A 15,750-nucleotide genomic window follows, 5' to 3' on the forward strand; every position below is an offset into this window, starting at 1 on the left:
TAGATCTTAGAAAAATAGAGGGCTATGGGTAACCCTAGGTAATTTCTGAAGTAATCCATGTTCGGCACAGCATTGTGGGCCAAAGGGGCTGTATGTGCTTTAGTTTTTCTATGCTTCTATGTAAAGAAAACACAACAGTGCCTCTACTTCCTCAGGAGTCTTAAGATATTCAGCATGTCATCGAAAGCATCAACAGACTTCTATCTGTGTGTGGTTGAAAGTGTACTGAGTGGTACATTGCAGTCTGGTATAGGAACATGAATGCCTTTGAGCAGAAAATCCTACAAAACATCATGGATTCGGTCCAGTATATCACAGGTAAATCCCTCCCTACCATTGAGCACATCTACATGAAATGTTGCTGTAGAAAATCATCATCCAGGCCAAGCCTCTTCTCGCTGCTGCCATCAGGTAAATGGTACAAGTGCCTCAGGACTCTCCCCACTAGGTTCAAGAACAGTTACTACCCTCAATAATCACGCTATCGTAAAAAAGGAGTAACTACACATTTTATTTCTGCTGTTCCCACAACTGATGGTTTCACTTTAAGAATTCATTATCTTGTTATTTTATGCTCTCACTATTTATTGTTATTTATTTATATGCGCATAGCTTGTTCTTCATTGCTCCTGTTTATAGTTACTGTTCTATAGATTTGCTCAGCATACCCACAGGAAAAAAGAATTTCAAGGTTGTATGTGGTGACATGTATGTACTGATAATAAATTTTACTTTGAACAGTACTTGCTTACCATCAGCCGGCACATGTTGAATAAAACTGCAAACAAAGTTTCCAAAGCCCTTTCACAATCTTCAGTTCCATTTTCACCCTATTGAAGAAAAAAAGAATCAAGAAATAGCTGAAAATTCAGATGCATAAAGTAAGAGTACCTTAATAACCTTCAGAGAGGATTTTAATATCATAAAGTTTCCTGCCTAAACAATCAACACCTCCATCAACTTCCACTGTTAATGTACTCAATGTATACTTGGTTCTATTACTGCTGAAACCCCCATTGCTACCCAAATCTAAGTAACATATAGCTGCCAACTAAAACTAGATCACAACATCTTGCTCCATTTTAAATGGTAATAAAGTAAGTTCCTTCAATATATAATAAGTACTGTGAATAATAGGGGAACCAGCAGATGTGCTGAACATAGATTTCCAGCACTTACTTACAAAAACTTCTGTGGAAAACAAAAACTAATGATGTACGAGGTAACAGTTTGGCAGCCTGTTAACAGCACAAAGAGAGTTGGTATAAATGGGTTTTTTTCAGGTTGTCAAGATGTAGTGTGAAGAAGGCAGACAAGGGTGTTATAAAGGATTACATGAATGGGTAACAACATGACAAACGGAGCATAATGTAGGAAAATCTGAATATTTTCAAAACAGTGATAGATTGTAGAATTCTGAGAAACTATAGGTTCTGGATGAATGTAAGGAAAGTAATTGGGAATAATGGCAGAATTATATTTAGTGAGAGGGGAATTAAACATTAAAACAAGGAGGTTATGCCTCAGTCACATAGGATACTGTTGAGAGCACAACCTGAGTACTGTGTTTCATTTTTCTCAGGGAAAAAATGTTTGCCATTTTAGCTGTTCAGAGAAAGTTTATTTGATTAGCACCAGCCTTCTGGCTTGGCTCTCAAGGAAAAGTTAGACAGGTTATTTTTGTACTTGTGTATTTTCAACAGTGTGAGAGGATTTTTTGAAACGTACAGGATCCTTGTAGTTGAAACAGCAACTGTTTTCCAATAAGGCAGCACCTACAGTACAAGATGGAATTTCACTCAGAAAGTCTAAGTTTTTGGAACTCTTCCTCAAGGCCGAGAGACACCTCGTCTTAGCAATGGATTTACTGCAGTTAGACAGGAAAGCAGTTACAGATATAGTGACAGAACAGACTGAGGAGCTGAGTGACCTACTCCTGCTTCTAACTTATATGTTAATATGTAAAATACTTCAAGATTGAATAAATTCTAGTACCAAATTTTACCTACCTTTAACCTTTTACGATTCATTCTGACATACCAATTGGTTAACATGTCCACAAATTTGACAAGTCTGGGCACCACAGTGTAGAGCCTGTATGCTTTAAATCAGAAAGAAACTGTACTTTAAAAACAAACCCAAAATAGCTGTAGACTTTAACTATTTTTAAAATAAAATTCCCAGCTATTACCTTCCACTTGATATGTTACTGCCTAGCACGTTGCTCTAAAGCAGGGTTTTCCAACATGGACCCCACACAAGTTAATGGTAGAGGCCCATGGCAGAAAAAGGCTGGGAACGCTTGCTCTAAAGCAAATTGTGACTCAGGATAAGACAAATGGATGTAAGACAAAGTTGTTCAACAAGTCAATTTATTAAGGAAAATGCATAGTCGTCATTTGAGGAGGCAGCGGTATTTCAGAATTCAAGTTCAACATTTCAGAATAGGAGTGCACAACATTTTAAATTGTCTTCATATTTATGATTACCTTCCATTTCTGCTTTGAAAAATTGGATGAGGGATTGTGTAAATGAAAGTATCCATTTATCCATGATGTTGTCGCTGCCCTCAACAGTGTTTTCATTGAAAAGGAATTCAATACCCTCTTCCTGGAATGAGAAATTTTTAGTTCACAAATAATTTACTAATAAATTAACAATCTCTACATATGCAAGACTTAAGCACAGAATTTGTGGATACACACAAAAACATACTCCTGTACCTTCTGCAATCTCTGAACATTCTGAATAAGGAACCTATATGCATTGTACCAAGGTAGGAAGACATCCTTGAGAATATCTCTCACTCCTTCTTCTTTAAACCTCAGGTTTTCTGCTCTCACAACAGGGGAATTAATCAGGTACAGCCTGAAAAAGAACATGACCATAATTTGTGGGGGAACTGTATATCGTCCATCAATAAATTAACACTATAATAAATTTTTCCAAAGATACAATATTCAACATTCAATCATAAACAAAATGCAATTCTGCTTCTGATATTTAACTGCAGGTTCAGTACATCTTATCCAAAATGCTTAGGGCCAGAAGTGTTTCAATTTCTGTGAATTTTGAAATAAGTAATGAGATAGCTTCAGACTGAACTTGTGTGCTACCGGTAAGCAGTCTTTGCCTTACACATATTCATCATACATATGTACTGATGCAGCCATTCAGCAGGTTAGATTTTCATCAGTGACAATCTTGGCAAACTAATGAATTTTCCTGTTGCCTCGTGATCGGCATTTTATCACCACAAATCTTTAAAAAAATTAATGTGCCTTTTCTTAAATTTCTGCAACTAACCTGCCAAATATTCACAAATAACTTCAGTTTTCAATTTGCACAGATCTTTGCTTGTTTCATGATCTGCATACCATTTAGCAGCATACCAGACAACGGAGTGACCTGTTGGGGCACCCTTTGAGAGAAAGGTAGTGCAGTCTGATGTGACCAGAATGAACATTAAATTTTCCTGAATGCTACTGGCATTGCTTTGCTTTGGAAATTGAAGAAGAAAAACCAGTTTATTGAAGAAAGACACATAGCAAGGAAAATATAGTTCCTCCTCATTTAACAAAGGACACTTCTGATGGCAACATTTCTGGTTGATCTGACACCCTTGTGCCTCTTGTCATTCTGGAGACATGTAGTCCTTTCATGCGCCATTTCTTCATCTCTTCTGCTGTTTGTTCTTTGTCTCTGATCCTGGAGATGTGCATTTCTCAGCTCCTTTGTCTCTTCCTCTCTCCTCCTTCTGTGCCTGCTGCTGTCATTTTGGAGACACGCATGCCTCTCCTCCTCTGTCTCTTCGTCTCATCTTTTTTCTCCTGACTCTTTGATCCTGAGTCATGCAGCCCTGGCCTCATCCCATTCTTGTTCTTTTTTTTGTAATTCATTTTTTTTTATTGAAGTTCATCAAACAAACATTTCTATAAGATGTATTTCGGACATTGTACATATATATCATATAATCATATATATCACACAATCTCCACAAAGTATTTATCTGGGGTATACACTTGTAGAAAAGAGTGGAAAGAAAAAAACAAGCAAAAGAACTATGTACAAGTAGGGAGTGATCTTTCTTTTTACAACAGATTCATTGATTTGTGAGAATAAAATTAGGCCTATGAGGGATTATGTAGTTAAACCATTTTTCCCAGTATGAACCAAATTATTCCAGCTTATGATTAACAGATGCTGTTATCTTCTTCATTTTGTAAATGTCCATTGTAATTTCCATCCATGTATTTAAAGTTGGCCTCTCCTGTGATAGTAAGAGTATTTTTACTAGCCACCAACAGTATATTCATTAAATATTTATCTCTTTTCAACCATTCTTGAGGTATATATGCAAAATATATGGTCTTACTCTCCAAGGGTATTTCACATTTAAAGATGTCTTGTCAGGCATTGTGTATCCCCCTCCAATAGTTTTTGATAACAGGGCAGTCCCAAAAAATATGAAAATGATTTGCATTTTGATTTTCACAATTTCCCCAACGAACAGGGAGGTTACTATCATAATGGGATTTCTGAGAGGGTGTAATAAAATATCTTATCAAGTTTTTCCATCCAAACTCCCTCCATTTCTGTGAATTGGTACACTTCTATTGATATCTCCATATTGTTTTCCATTCTTCCTCAGATATAATTATCCCTCCTTCCTTCTCCCATTTTGTTTTAATGTATGAAGTCGAATGTGTTTTAAGATTTGACAACCCCTTATACACGCTTGAAATGATTCTACTACCATTATCTGAATTATATGCTTTTCTAAAGAGCTCTATCAAGCATGTATTTGCCTTGGTTACATTTGTAAAGGGGGTTTCTTCTTTTTTCTTTGTTACTGTTGGGAAAGGGTTTCTTTGTTTTGTTAAAAGCAGGAATGTTTCTTCGTTGCGAGAGAGTGCTGGGAGAATTGTATTCCTTTGTAAACCAAATGGGGATTAATGTTCTTTCTTCCGAGTCTGTAAGCTTTTGTTGACGGGCTTTTGGGCAGATCGGCGCGAGGGGGTCGAGAGAGAGGACGCAATGCTGTAAACTGGGCGAGGAACGGACCGAGGCCCGGAGGTACTCCGAGGAGGGGGGATGAAGCTAGAAGTGCTTGGTTGACCACTTCGGAGGGTCCTGACCTGCTAGTCGAGGAGTTCGGAGGGGATCGAATGGTGGCCAGAAGACTTCAGTAATTGAGCTCCAACGGTTGTGACGAAGTGGTTTGGACTTTGATAAGTTTGGCATCTTTTCTTTATTTTTTTCTCTTCATATATACTGTATCGTTATTAATCACTTAGTTATCGTAACCTTTATAAATTGTACTCATTTAATCGCTTATGGTGTACTGTCTGTTTTTGAGCAAGGTGGGGACATCACACAGCATCCACACCAGCTGATTACCCAGTTTGGCGGGGCCGAAAGCTGCTCCCCCTAGACGAGAACGAGTGTGAGCGAGCCTGAGGTGACCCAGGGGGTTACACATTTTTAAGCGTCTTATTGTCGCATCTGTAAATACCGATAAAAATCTTGTTTTTCTAAGAAGTGTTTCGCTTTAAGCATTTCAAAACTGAACAGTGCTCCTTCTTCCATTATGTTGCAAAGAACTGTTATTGCTTTAGCTGTCCAGTCCTTAAATCAAGCATCCAATTTATTTGGTGTAAAATCAGAGTCATATGCACATCATTTAAGAATTGCAATATCTCCCTCTAGATTATATTCTTTTATAGTAGTTTTCCATATTTTAAGAGTCAATTTCACCAATGGGTATTGTATTCACCATAGTATTTATGTACCTTTGCAGGTTGTTATCAGCCAAAATTGCTTGTATGGGGATGGGAAGTATCTGCTCCTCAATGTTTTTCCATTGAGTGTCATATTGTGGGTTGCACCAACATTTCACAGCTCTCAACTGGCATAATTAGGCTGACCATATTTTGTTTTACCCTAATGCTGTATGATAGATAGGAAGCTGATTATTCTTGATGATGTGGTTGGCGTTCTCCTAACTGGACGCAATATAGTCACCGCTGTCCTTTGACCGCAGCAAAGGATTTTATGGGTGTCTTGAAGTACATCATTACAGGTTACAGGATGTTACATCATGCTTAAATTTAGAGATCTGATGTTCAGTTTTTGAATCTAGTCAAGACTACATCTACCAGGATGCTGCCTGGTTCAGAGAGTATGCATTATGATCAGAGATCAAGGGAGCTAGGGCTTTACTCTTTGGAGAGAAGGAGGATGAGGGGAGACATGAGAGAGGTATACAAGATATTAAAAGGAATAAATAGAGTGGACAGCCAGCGCCTCTTCCCTAGGGCGCCACTGCTCCGTACAAGAGGACATGGCTTTAAGTTAAGGGGAGGGAAGTTCAAAGGGGATATTAGAGGAAGGTTTTTCACTCAAAGAGTGGTTGGTGCATGGAATGCACTGCCTGAGTCTGTGGTGGAGGCAGATACACTAGTGAAGTTTAAGAGACTATTAGACAGGTATATGCAGGAATTTAAGGTGAGGAGAATATATGGGAGGCAGGGTTTAAGGGTCGACACAACATTGTGGGCCAAAGGGCCTGTACTGCGCTGTACTGTTCTGTGTTCTATGTAAGATGTTCTATAGGTGCATGCCTTTTCCACCAAATGGAAAAATATAACATTTAAAAATAATGGTCAAGGAAAAATGGCAGTGATGGCATAAACATCATGAAGTTATGAGAAGATGAACTACAAGAATAAATTTGTGAGTTGGAGCACCCTCATTCATTTTTTGACATTTATCATTTGATGAAAAATGTGCACAAATATTGGGAGAGACTGAAGGATGGTGACCCATGACTTTCAGACAAACATGCAACTCACATTTGGTGCTCATGAGTGAGGCTTTCCAGTAGGATATTCTGTAAATCAAATGTGATATACATGCAATTTTATTGCTTCTTACCTCAATGCATCTGCACCATAACTGTTAACAATATGCATTGGATCTGGGTAATTCTTCTTACGTTTGCTCATTTTCTGACCGTCACTAATGACAAGAACACAAATAAAACTCACTGATAACATATAATTGTTTACACATAAAAGTAAATGCTCTAATGAAGCAAACAATTTTATTTTATGTCTCATGAGGAAAAGGAATCTTCCTGCTTACATTTCTGATAAGATTACTTTAATGCTGAAAATAACTTCACATCTTGCTTTATTAACATTCAATCTATTGTCATCTTTAGTAAAATTCCTTCCTCAGGATTCAACAATTATACTGATGCCTCAATCCAGTAAAATTAGGAATTAAAATCACGAAGTTAGCCCACAAATGCCAGCCGTATTTATCTCTAGCAGTATTTATCTCTAATCACTGAAATATTTAAAAGGGGACTATCCAACCATTTAAAATTATTCATTGTCTTCATCTTCTCAAAAAAAATGTGCCTCTTCACAATATGGCTCAATTTGCTCCACAAAGAAAATAAGTGACCAGAATTTATTGCTGAACACAAGAAAAGGACTCACTGAATTTATATTCCACCCCTCAATGCTCCAAACTGAGTCTGGGAATCCCATATCGGCTAAACAAAAACTGCAGACATCTTACCCTGAATAACATCCGTGAAACTGGGTTTTTGTCAACCCTGCAGAGATCTATCCCTTCCTCTCAACTGAACGTTAAAGATTAACTAGAAGAATCAATATATATCCTTGTTTTACAACAGTCATTCTGGGTATAACCATCAAATTTAGTCAATTCTTCGGTTTTTCTAAATATTCTTCTCTGCATGTAGCCTACTATCCAGAAGCATAGAAGCTGAGTTTTACAATACTATTTTATAACTGTGGTTTCGTACAGATCATTACTTTAAACAAATAATTACTGAACAACACTTGCAGCTGGGCAAGGACTAAGATATTTCTGACCTTTGTCTGTTCACTTCCTCCACCCCATCAATTCAAATTTAATTATCATTCAACCATACAAATATACAGCAAAACGAAACAGCATCACTCCATGGCCAAGCTGCAAAACACAGTTCATACCATATGGTCACAAAGAGTGGGAACTCACCATTCCCTCCACCACAAATGCTCAAGTACTTTCATAAATGGAGATAACTGACTAAAGTCCAGAGAAACAACTGAAGTCTGTCCAACCTCTTATTATATCACATGCCATAATCCAGACAGCATCTCGGTAAACCTCTTCAAGCCATCCTTCCTACGATGGGATGACCAGAACCATATGGAATATTCCAGCACAACTGGTATAACCAGACTTTTAGAAAAACTGCAACCTAACTTCCTGACTTTTGAACTCAAATGCCTCAACTAATAAAGACAAGAATGCCATATGCTGTCTTAACCATCCTATCAACTTGAGCAGCCACTTTAAAGGAGCTATGAACTTGGACCCCAAGATTCCTCTGCTTCTCAATATTATTAAGGGTCCTACCATTAACTGTGAACTATTCCTTTACATTAGACCATCAAGATGCAACCCTTCACATTTGGCCTGATTAAACTCCATTTGCCATTTCTCCATCCATATCTACAACTGATCAAAATCCTGTTGCATTACCCATATAACAATTACAGCATGGAATTTAGGCCACCTTGGCCCTTCAAGTCCATGCCGAATGCTTACTCTCACTTAGTCCCACCTACTTGCACTCAGCCCATAAACCTCCATTCCTTTCCTGTCCATATACCTATCCAATTTTACCTTAAATAACAAAATGGAACCTGTCTCTACCACTTCTACTGGAAGCTCGTTCCACACAGCTACCACTCTCTGAGTAAAGAAATTCTCCCTCGTGTTACCCCTAAACTTTTGCCCCTTAACTCTCAACTCATGTCCTCTTATTTGAATCTCCCCTACTCTCAATGGAAAAAGCCTATCCACGTCAACTCTATCTATCCTTCTCATAATTTTAAATACCTCTATCAAGTCCCCCCCTCAACCTTCTACGCTCCAAAGAATAAAGACCTAACTTGTTCAACCTTTCTCTGTAACTTAGGTGCTGAAACCCAGGTAACATTCTAGTAAATCTCCTCTGTACTCTCTCTATTTTGTTGACATCTTTCCTATAATTCGGTGACCAGAATTGTACACAATATTCCAAATCTGGCCTCACCAATGCCTTGTACAATTTTAACATTATACTCAATGCTCTGATTTATAAAGGCCAGCATACCAAAAGCTTTCTTCACCACCCTATCCACATGAGATCCAACTTCAGGGAACTATGCACCATTATTCCCTAGATCACTCTGTTCTACTATATTCCTCAATGCCCAACATTTACCATGTATTGTTCGTCAGCTATCTACACCACCACCAATCTTCATATCATCTGCAAACTTATTAACCATACATCTTTGAAAAAACCTTCAGTCTTTGAAAAGTATGTTCTAATCATAGACGGTCATTCTATTGAGTTAAAGCACAAATGCTGAGAGTTCAAGCATAATTTTGATGATTATTGATGTACATGGCAGATTCTTACCTTGCCAATACAAGCCCATTTACTATCACATTCCTGAAAGGTGGTTTGCCAAACAGAGCCGTAGATAGTACCAGTAGAGTATAAAACCTATGGAAACAAATTTATACACAGAAAAACTGAGCAAGTTTTCAATCAAATTAATAAGCTCCTGAATAAGGGGACATGTCCACTAATGGACATCTTGTTAAGATGAATTATCTGTCACGAAAAACAAATTTGTTGGAAATATTCAAAACAGTAGAAAGAACCTGTGAATGAAGAAAATGTAAAAAAAGGGCTCAGCAGAGTTAAGGAGTGAGGAGGAGGGTTACACGGTGATTTAAGTGGATTACAAACATTAGCATAGACCAGCTGAGCTAAATGCCCTGTCTGTGCTATCTTTTCAATCTAATTCTTTAACTGGTTTCTGGTAAGAACAAAACATGCAACATAGAAAAACAGAATTCCTTTTCCTCAAATTTTATTTTATCTAGGACTGAGACAATTCAAATTGGCAGTTTTTAAACTTTCCTACTGAAAAATGTCAGTGTGAAGGTGCTAGAACAAACTGTGGCGACCCATTTCCTAGCATATCCGAACCGACTCACAATTAGATAGCCTACGGGGGTTTGCGAGCACAGAGCTTTGGAGCCTCTGCGCCATGGGGGGCCGGTTGACAGAGGCTTAAAAGTGAGGCTGAAGTTTTCCAATAAAGTTTTTTTCCTTCGACTGCAGTTACCGACTCTGTGTCGTAATTTTAGCGCTGTGTGTAGCACACCGCTACAATTGGTGACCCCGACGGTCCAAAGGATTTTTGGACCAGAAATGACCGACGCCGCCTCTGTTCATGCGGTTTCGTTGAAACTGCCAGGTTTCTGGGCACAGCGCCCGGACCTATGGTTCCAGCAAGCCGAAGCCCAATTCCACGTTCGCCAGATCACCTCAGAAGACACCCGCTACTACTACGTGGTGAGCTCCCTCGACCAGGACACAGCGGCCCAGGTCGCGGAGTTCGTACAGTCGCCCCCGGCAGACGGCAAGTACACGGAATTCAAAGCCCTGCTCCTCAGGACTTTCGGACTCTCACGGCACAAGCGGGCTGCCCGTTTACTGCACCTGGATGGCTTGGGCGACAGACCTCCATCGGCTTTAATGAATAAGATGTTGTCTCTCGCCGACGAACACACACCCTGCCTCACGTTTGAGCAGGCATTCCTGGAGCAGCTGCCCGAGGACATCCGCCTGCTGCTGTCCGACACGGATTTCAGTGACCCTCGGAAGGTGGCAGCCCGGGCGGACTTGCTGTGGAACGCCAAAAAGGTGAGCGTGGCGTCCATCGCACGGATCTCCCAGCCCCGCTCCCGGCAGCAAACCAGTCCAGGCCCGGCCGCAGAGCCCGCTAACCCCCGGCCCAATGAACACTGGTGCTTCTACCACCAGCGGTGGGGTGCAGAAGCCCGCCGTTGTCGCCCGCCCTGCAAGTTCCCGGGAAACGCCAGGGCCAGCCGCCGCTGATGGCTACGGCGGCTGGCCATCGGGATAGCCTCCTGTATGTGTGGGATAGAAGGTCGGGACGCCGGTTTTTGGTCGATACTGGGGCTGAGATCAGCGTTTTACCTCCGACGAGTTACGACACCCGCAGCAGGGCACCGGGTCCCCCCCTGAGGGCCGTGAATGGCAGCACCGTAAGGACCTATGGCACCCGCCAGGTGCAGCTCCAGTTCGGCTCCAGCCAGTTCACGTGGGACTTCACACTGGCCGCCGTAGCCCAACCGCTTCTGGGTGCGGATTTTTTGCGGGCTCACAGCCTGCTGGTCGACCTGCCCAGGAAGAGACTGGTACACGCCGAGACCTTTCAGCCGTTCTCCCTGGGTGCAGCCCAGTTGCCGGCCCCTCACCTCGGCTCCATCACGCTGTCCGACAACGACTTCACCAGGGTCCTGGCGGAGTTCCCATCGGTTCTGGCACCGCAGTTCACAGCAGCCATGCCCAGGCACGGCGTACAGCACCACATCCCGACCCAGGGACCACCCCTCCATGCCCGTGCTCGGCGGCTTCCCCCGGACAAGCTCCGACTGGCGAAGGAGGAGTTCCAGAGGATGGAGGAATTGGGGATCATCCGGCGGTCCGACAGCCCATGGGCCTCCCCCCTGCACATGGTGCCCAAAGCGACGGGGGGCTGGAGACCGTGCGGCGACTACCGCAGGCTGAACGAGGCTACCACACCGGACCGCTACCCTGTGCCGCACATTCAGGACTTTGCGGCAAACCTGCACGGCGCATGGATCTTCTCCAAGGTAGATCTCGTCCGGGGATACCATCAAATCCCGATGCATCCTGACGACGTCCCCAAAACGGCTCTCATCACCCCATTCGGCCTTTTCGAGTTCCTCCGCATGCCGTTCGGCCTGAAGAATGCCGCACAGACGTTCCAGCGGTTAATGGACGCGGTGGGATGGGACCTGGACTTCGCGTTCATCTATTTGGATGACATCCTCATAGCCAGCGGCAGTCGTCAGGAGCATCTGTCCCACCTCCGTCAACTCTGCGCCCGACTGAGTGAGTACGGTCTTACAATCAACCCTGCCAAATGCCAGTTCGGACTCGATACCATTGACTTCCTGGGCCACAGAATTACTAAAGACGGGGCAACCCCTCTGCCCGCTAAGGTAGATGCGGTCCGCCACTTCCCCCGACCCACCACGATCAAAGGCCTTCAGGAATTCGTAGGTATGGTCAATTTCTACCGCCGCTTCCTCCCTTCAGCTGCCCGGATCGTGCGCCCCCTGTTCGCCCTGATGTCGGGTCCGAGCAAGGACATTACCTGGGACGAGGAGTCCGCCGCCGCTTTCGTTCAAACGAAGGAAGCTTTGGCGGACGCCGCAATGCTAGTACATCCCAGAATGGACACCCCTACCGCCCTCACAGTGGACGCATCCAACACGGCAGTCGGTGGGGTGCTGGAGCAGCTCATCGCAGGTCGCTGGCAACCCCTGGCGTTTTTCAGCAAACACCTGCGACCACCCGAGCTTAAGTACAGTGCTTTCGACCGGGAACTGTTGGCGCTCTACCTGGCAATCCGGCATTTCAGGTACTTCCTAGAAGGTCGGCCCTTCACCGCGTTCACGGACCACAAACCGCTTACCTTTGCGTTTATGAAAGCATCCGACCCCTGGTCGTCCCGCCAGCAACGCCACCTGTCCTACATCTCTGAATACACGACGGATGTCCGGCACGTCTCGGGTAAGGACAATGTCGTGGCGGATGCGCTCTCTCGCCCTACCGTTCATGCCCTTTCCCAAGGGGTAGACTTTGAGGCACTGGCAGAGGCGCAGCAGGCGGATGAGGAGATTCCGAGTTACAGGACCGCAGTCTCCGGTCTGCAGCTCCAGGACCTCCCCGTGGGCCCGGGTGAGAGGACCCTACTCTGTGACGTCGCCACCGGCCAGCCCCGTCCAGTCGTCCCGACAGCATGGCGGCGCCGCGTTTTCGACTCCATTCATAACTTGGCGCATCCCTCCATCCGGACAACTGACCGGATGGTTTCAAGCAGGTTCTGGCCCAGACTGTGGACATTGGGGGGTGTATCGCCGGTTCTGGGGGGGGTTATGTGGCGACCCATTTCCTAGCGTATCCGAACCGACTCACAATTAGATAGCCTACGGGGGTTTGCGAGCACAGAGCTTTGGAGCCTCTGCGCCATGGGGGGCCGGTTGACAGAGGCTTAAAAGTGAGGCTGAAGTTTTCGAATAAAGTTTTTTCCTTCGACTGCAGTTACCGACTCCGTGTCGTAATTTTAGCGCTGCGTGTAGCACACCGCTACAAAACTATAATTATATCAGCAGCTGCAATTATGAAAGTGCACACTGATGTAAATGGAAGCATAGGGCCAGTTACACTCAATGAATTACATCTGCACACCCATTTGCAATTACCTCCTTCATAACCTGCATCACTTTAAGTTTATCTTTAGAAACACAGAAAACCAACAGCACAATACAGGCCCTTCAGCCCACAAAGCTGTGCCGAACATGTCCTTTCACAATTTTGGCACACAAATTTATCTGGTTGTCCAACAACAGTTCATAACTGCACTTTAAAACAGTTTTCACTTTGTACACTTTAAAGACACACTGCTGATGGTAAATGGTAAACACTTACTTTAGATGCTAATATCCTAAAATGGGGACATACAATAGGACATGATTTTTTTTCCTTTTCAAATAATTGAGGCAATAATGAAAGTTATTCAATATGACATTAATCTTCCGCACCATTACTTTGCATAAGGAATATATTCAACAGGCAGAAACTACCTCATTGGGGGAAAATTGTGAACTGGTGAACCTAATCTGACTGAATGCTGCCTGGCCTGCTGCGTTCCACCAGCATTTTGTGTGTGTGCTGCTTCTAATTTCTACTCTTTTTTTTACAGTTTTCTTCCTGATTGAACTAAAATACAGTATTTAAAACACAAAACCACTGCAAATGCTGAAAATCTGAATAAAGACAGAAAACACCAGAAATCCTCAGGCCAAAGTAATTCTGTTTCTCCCTCCACGGATACGACTGATCTGCTGCAGGTTTTCAACATTTTGTGCTTTTATTTCAAAATACAGCATCTTTTATTGACTTTCAAGATCATCTTCAGCCTTCAATTGCAAGACTCAAGAACATCTGTTAAATGCACTTGTTAAGCTCATGGCACTCAAATCAGTTACAAACTTGTTTTTGGAATCTCAGAGACTGTCACAATTGCCAAAATGGAAAACCTAACTATTCTACAGGTAAAGCAAGTTCAGTTCCTCTTCAGTAATGAAGTTAAAACATTGCGGTGGTGGAGTGGTTCTTACCCAAACTATTCCTAACCTAGAATGAAGACAAGAGAGACTGCAGAAGCTGGTATCTGGAGCAAAAAACTAATTGCTGGAGAAAATTAGCAGGTCGAAGTATCTGTGAAGTGAAAGGAAATGATGTCATTTTGAGTTGAGGACCCTCAGTTCTGAAACTTTGATAATCTCTCTTCCATCACAGAAATCACATTACCCATTGGGTTCCTCTAGCATTTTCTTTTATTCATAATGTAGAAAACCTAGAAACAGATCATGAGAAAAATACCCTAATTCAACTATGAAACAAGTAATTGGGACATTATTTACCAACTGGAACATCAGTTACAATCCAGTACTCCTTTGTTCAGCACAAATGTGATCAATAATTGACTAAAACAATGAAACTGGTGTAATAGAAATTAATTCTTTACCATCCTCTTGTTTGGTCAATTCCCTCAGCAATGAAGTCCGCTGGGAAGCTCTCCTCAAATTCTCTTTTGTTTTCAAACGGATAATGAACTTGAGCATATGGCATGCTTCCACTTTCAAACCAACAATCAAAGACCTCAGACACTCGTCGCAGTACACCTTTTCCACGATGTGATGGGATTGTGATGAAATCCACACTGGGGGGAAAAAAATCAGTGTAACTCTCAAAATTTGGTAAATCAAAGCATTAAACTGGTAATTACTGAAGTTTACAAGAAAGGCTTTCTCAACCTCAGCAGCACACATTTTTTTTAAATGGAGCTCTTCAAAAGTACTTCCTTTGCAATAAAGCACCTAGTAATGAAAGACGGTTGAAGAAGTTTGGTTTTGGCCCCCAAATACTAAGAACTTTCTACAGCGGTACAATTGAGAGCATACTGACTGGCTGCATCACTGCCTGGTATGGGAATGACTTCACTCAATCACAGGACTTTACAGAGCGGTGTGGACTGCCCAGCACATCTGTAGATGTAAACTTCCCACTATTCAGGACATTTGCAAAGACAGGTGTGTAAAAAAGGGCCTGTAGGATCACTGGAGAGAAGAGTCAGCACAACCACAAACTGTTCCAGCTGCTACCATCTGGGAAACGGTACCACAGCATAAAAGCCAGGACCAACAGGCTCCAGGACAGCTTCTTCCACCAGGCCATCAAACTGCTTAATTCATGGTGAAACAATTGTATTTCTATGTTATACTGACTGTCCTGATATACATACTATTTATTATAAATTGCACATTGCATATTTAGACGAAGACATAAGATTTTTCCTTCTCATGTACCGTATATGAAGGATGTATAGTTGGCTCTCCTTATCCACAGGGGATTGGTTCCAAGACCCTCCGCGGATATCAAAAAGCGTGGATCCTCAAGTCCCTTATATAAAATGGTGTAGTATTTGCATATAACCTACGAACATAACCTCCTGAATACTTTAAATCATCTCTAGATTA

General features: G+C 42.4%; 1 protein-coding gene across 2 annotated transcripts in view; it reads right to left on the bottom strand.

Annotated features, from left to right (window-relative positions):
- Positions 1-15,750, bottom strand: part of iars1 (isoleucyl-tRNA synthetase 1) — a 172,214-nt gene that overhangs the window by 76,612 nt on the left and 79,852 nt on the right. For both annotated transcript variants that reach the window (XM_059944616.1, XM_059944615.1), the window contains 7 exons: positions 14,739-14,933; positions 9,497-9,583; positions 6,937-7,020; positions 2,724-2,868; positions 2,490-2,610; positions 2,010-2,101; positions 753-830 (listed from right to left, as the gene is read on the bottom strand). In XM_059944616.1, coding sequence (XP_059800599.1) covers positions 753-830; positions 2,010-2,101; positions 2,490-2,610; positions 2,724-2,868; positions 6,937-7,020; positions 9,497-9,583; positions 14,739-14,933 — 802 coding nt within the window. The remainder of the gene's footprint in view (positions 1-752; positions 831-2,009; positions 2,102-2,489; positions 2,611-2,723; positions 2,869-6,936; positions 7,021-9,496; positions 9,584-14,738; positions 14,934-15,750) is intronic.

The sequence above is a fragment of the Hypanus sabinus genome, chromosome 19, assembly GCF_030144855.1.
Source record: "Hypanus sabinus isolate sHypSab1 chromosome 19, sHypSab1.hap1, whole genome shotgun sequence".
Taxonomy (NCBI): domain Eukaryota; kingdom Metazoa; phylum Chordata; class Chondrichthyes; order Myliobatiformes; family Dasyatidae; genus Hypanus; species Hypanus sabinus.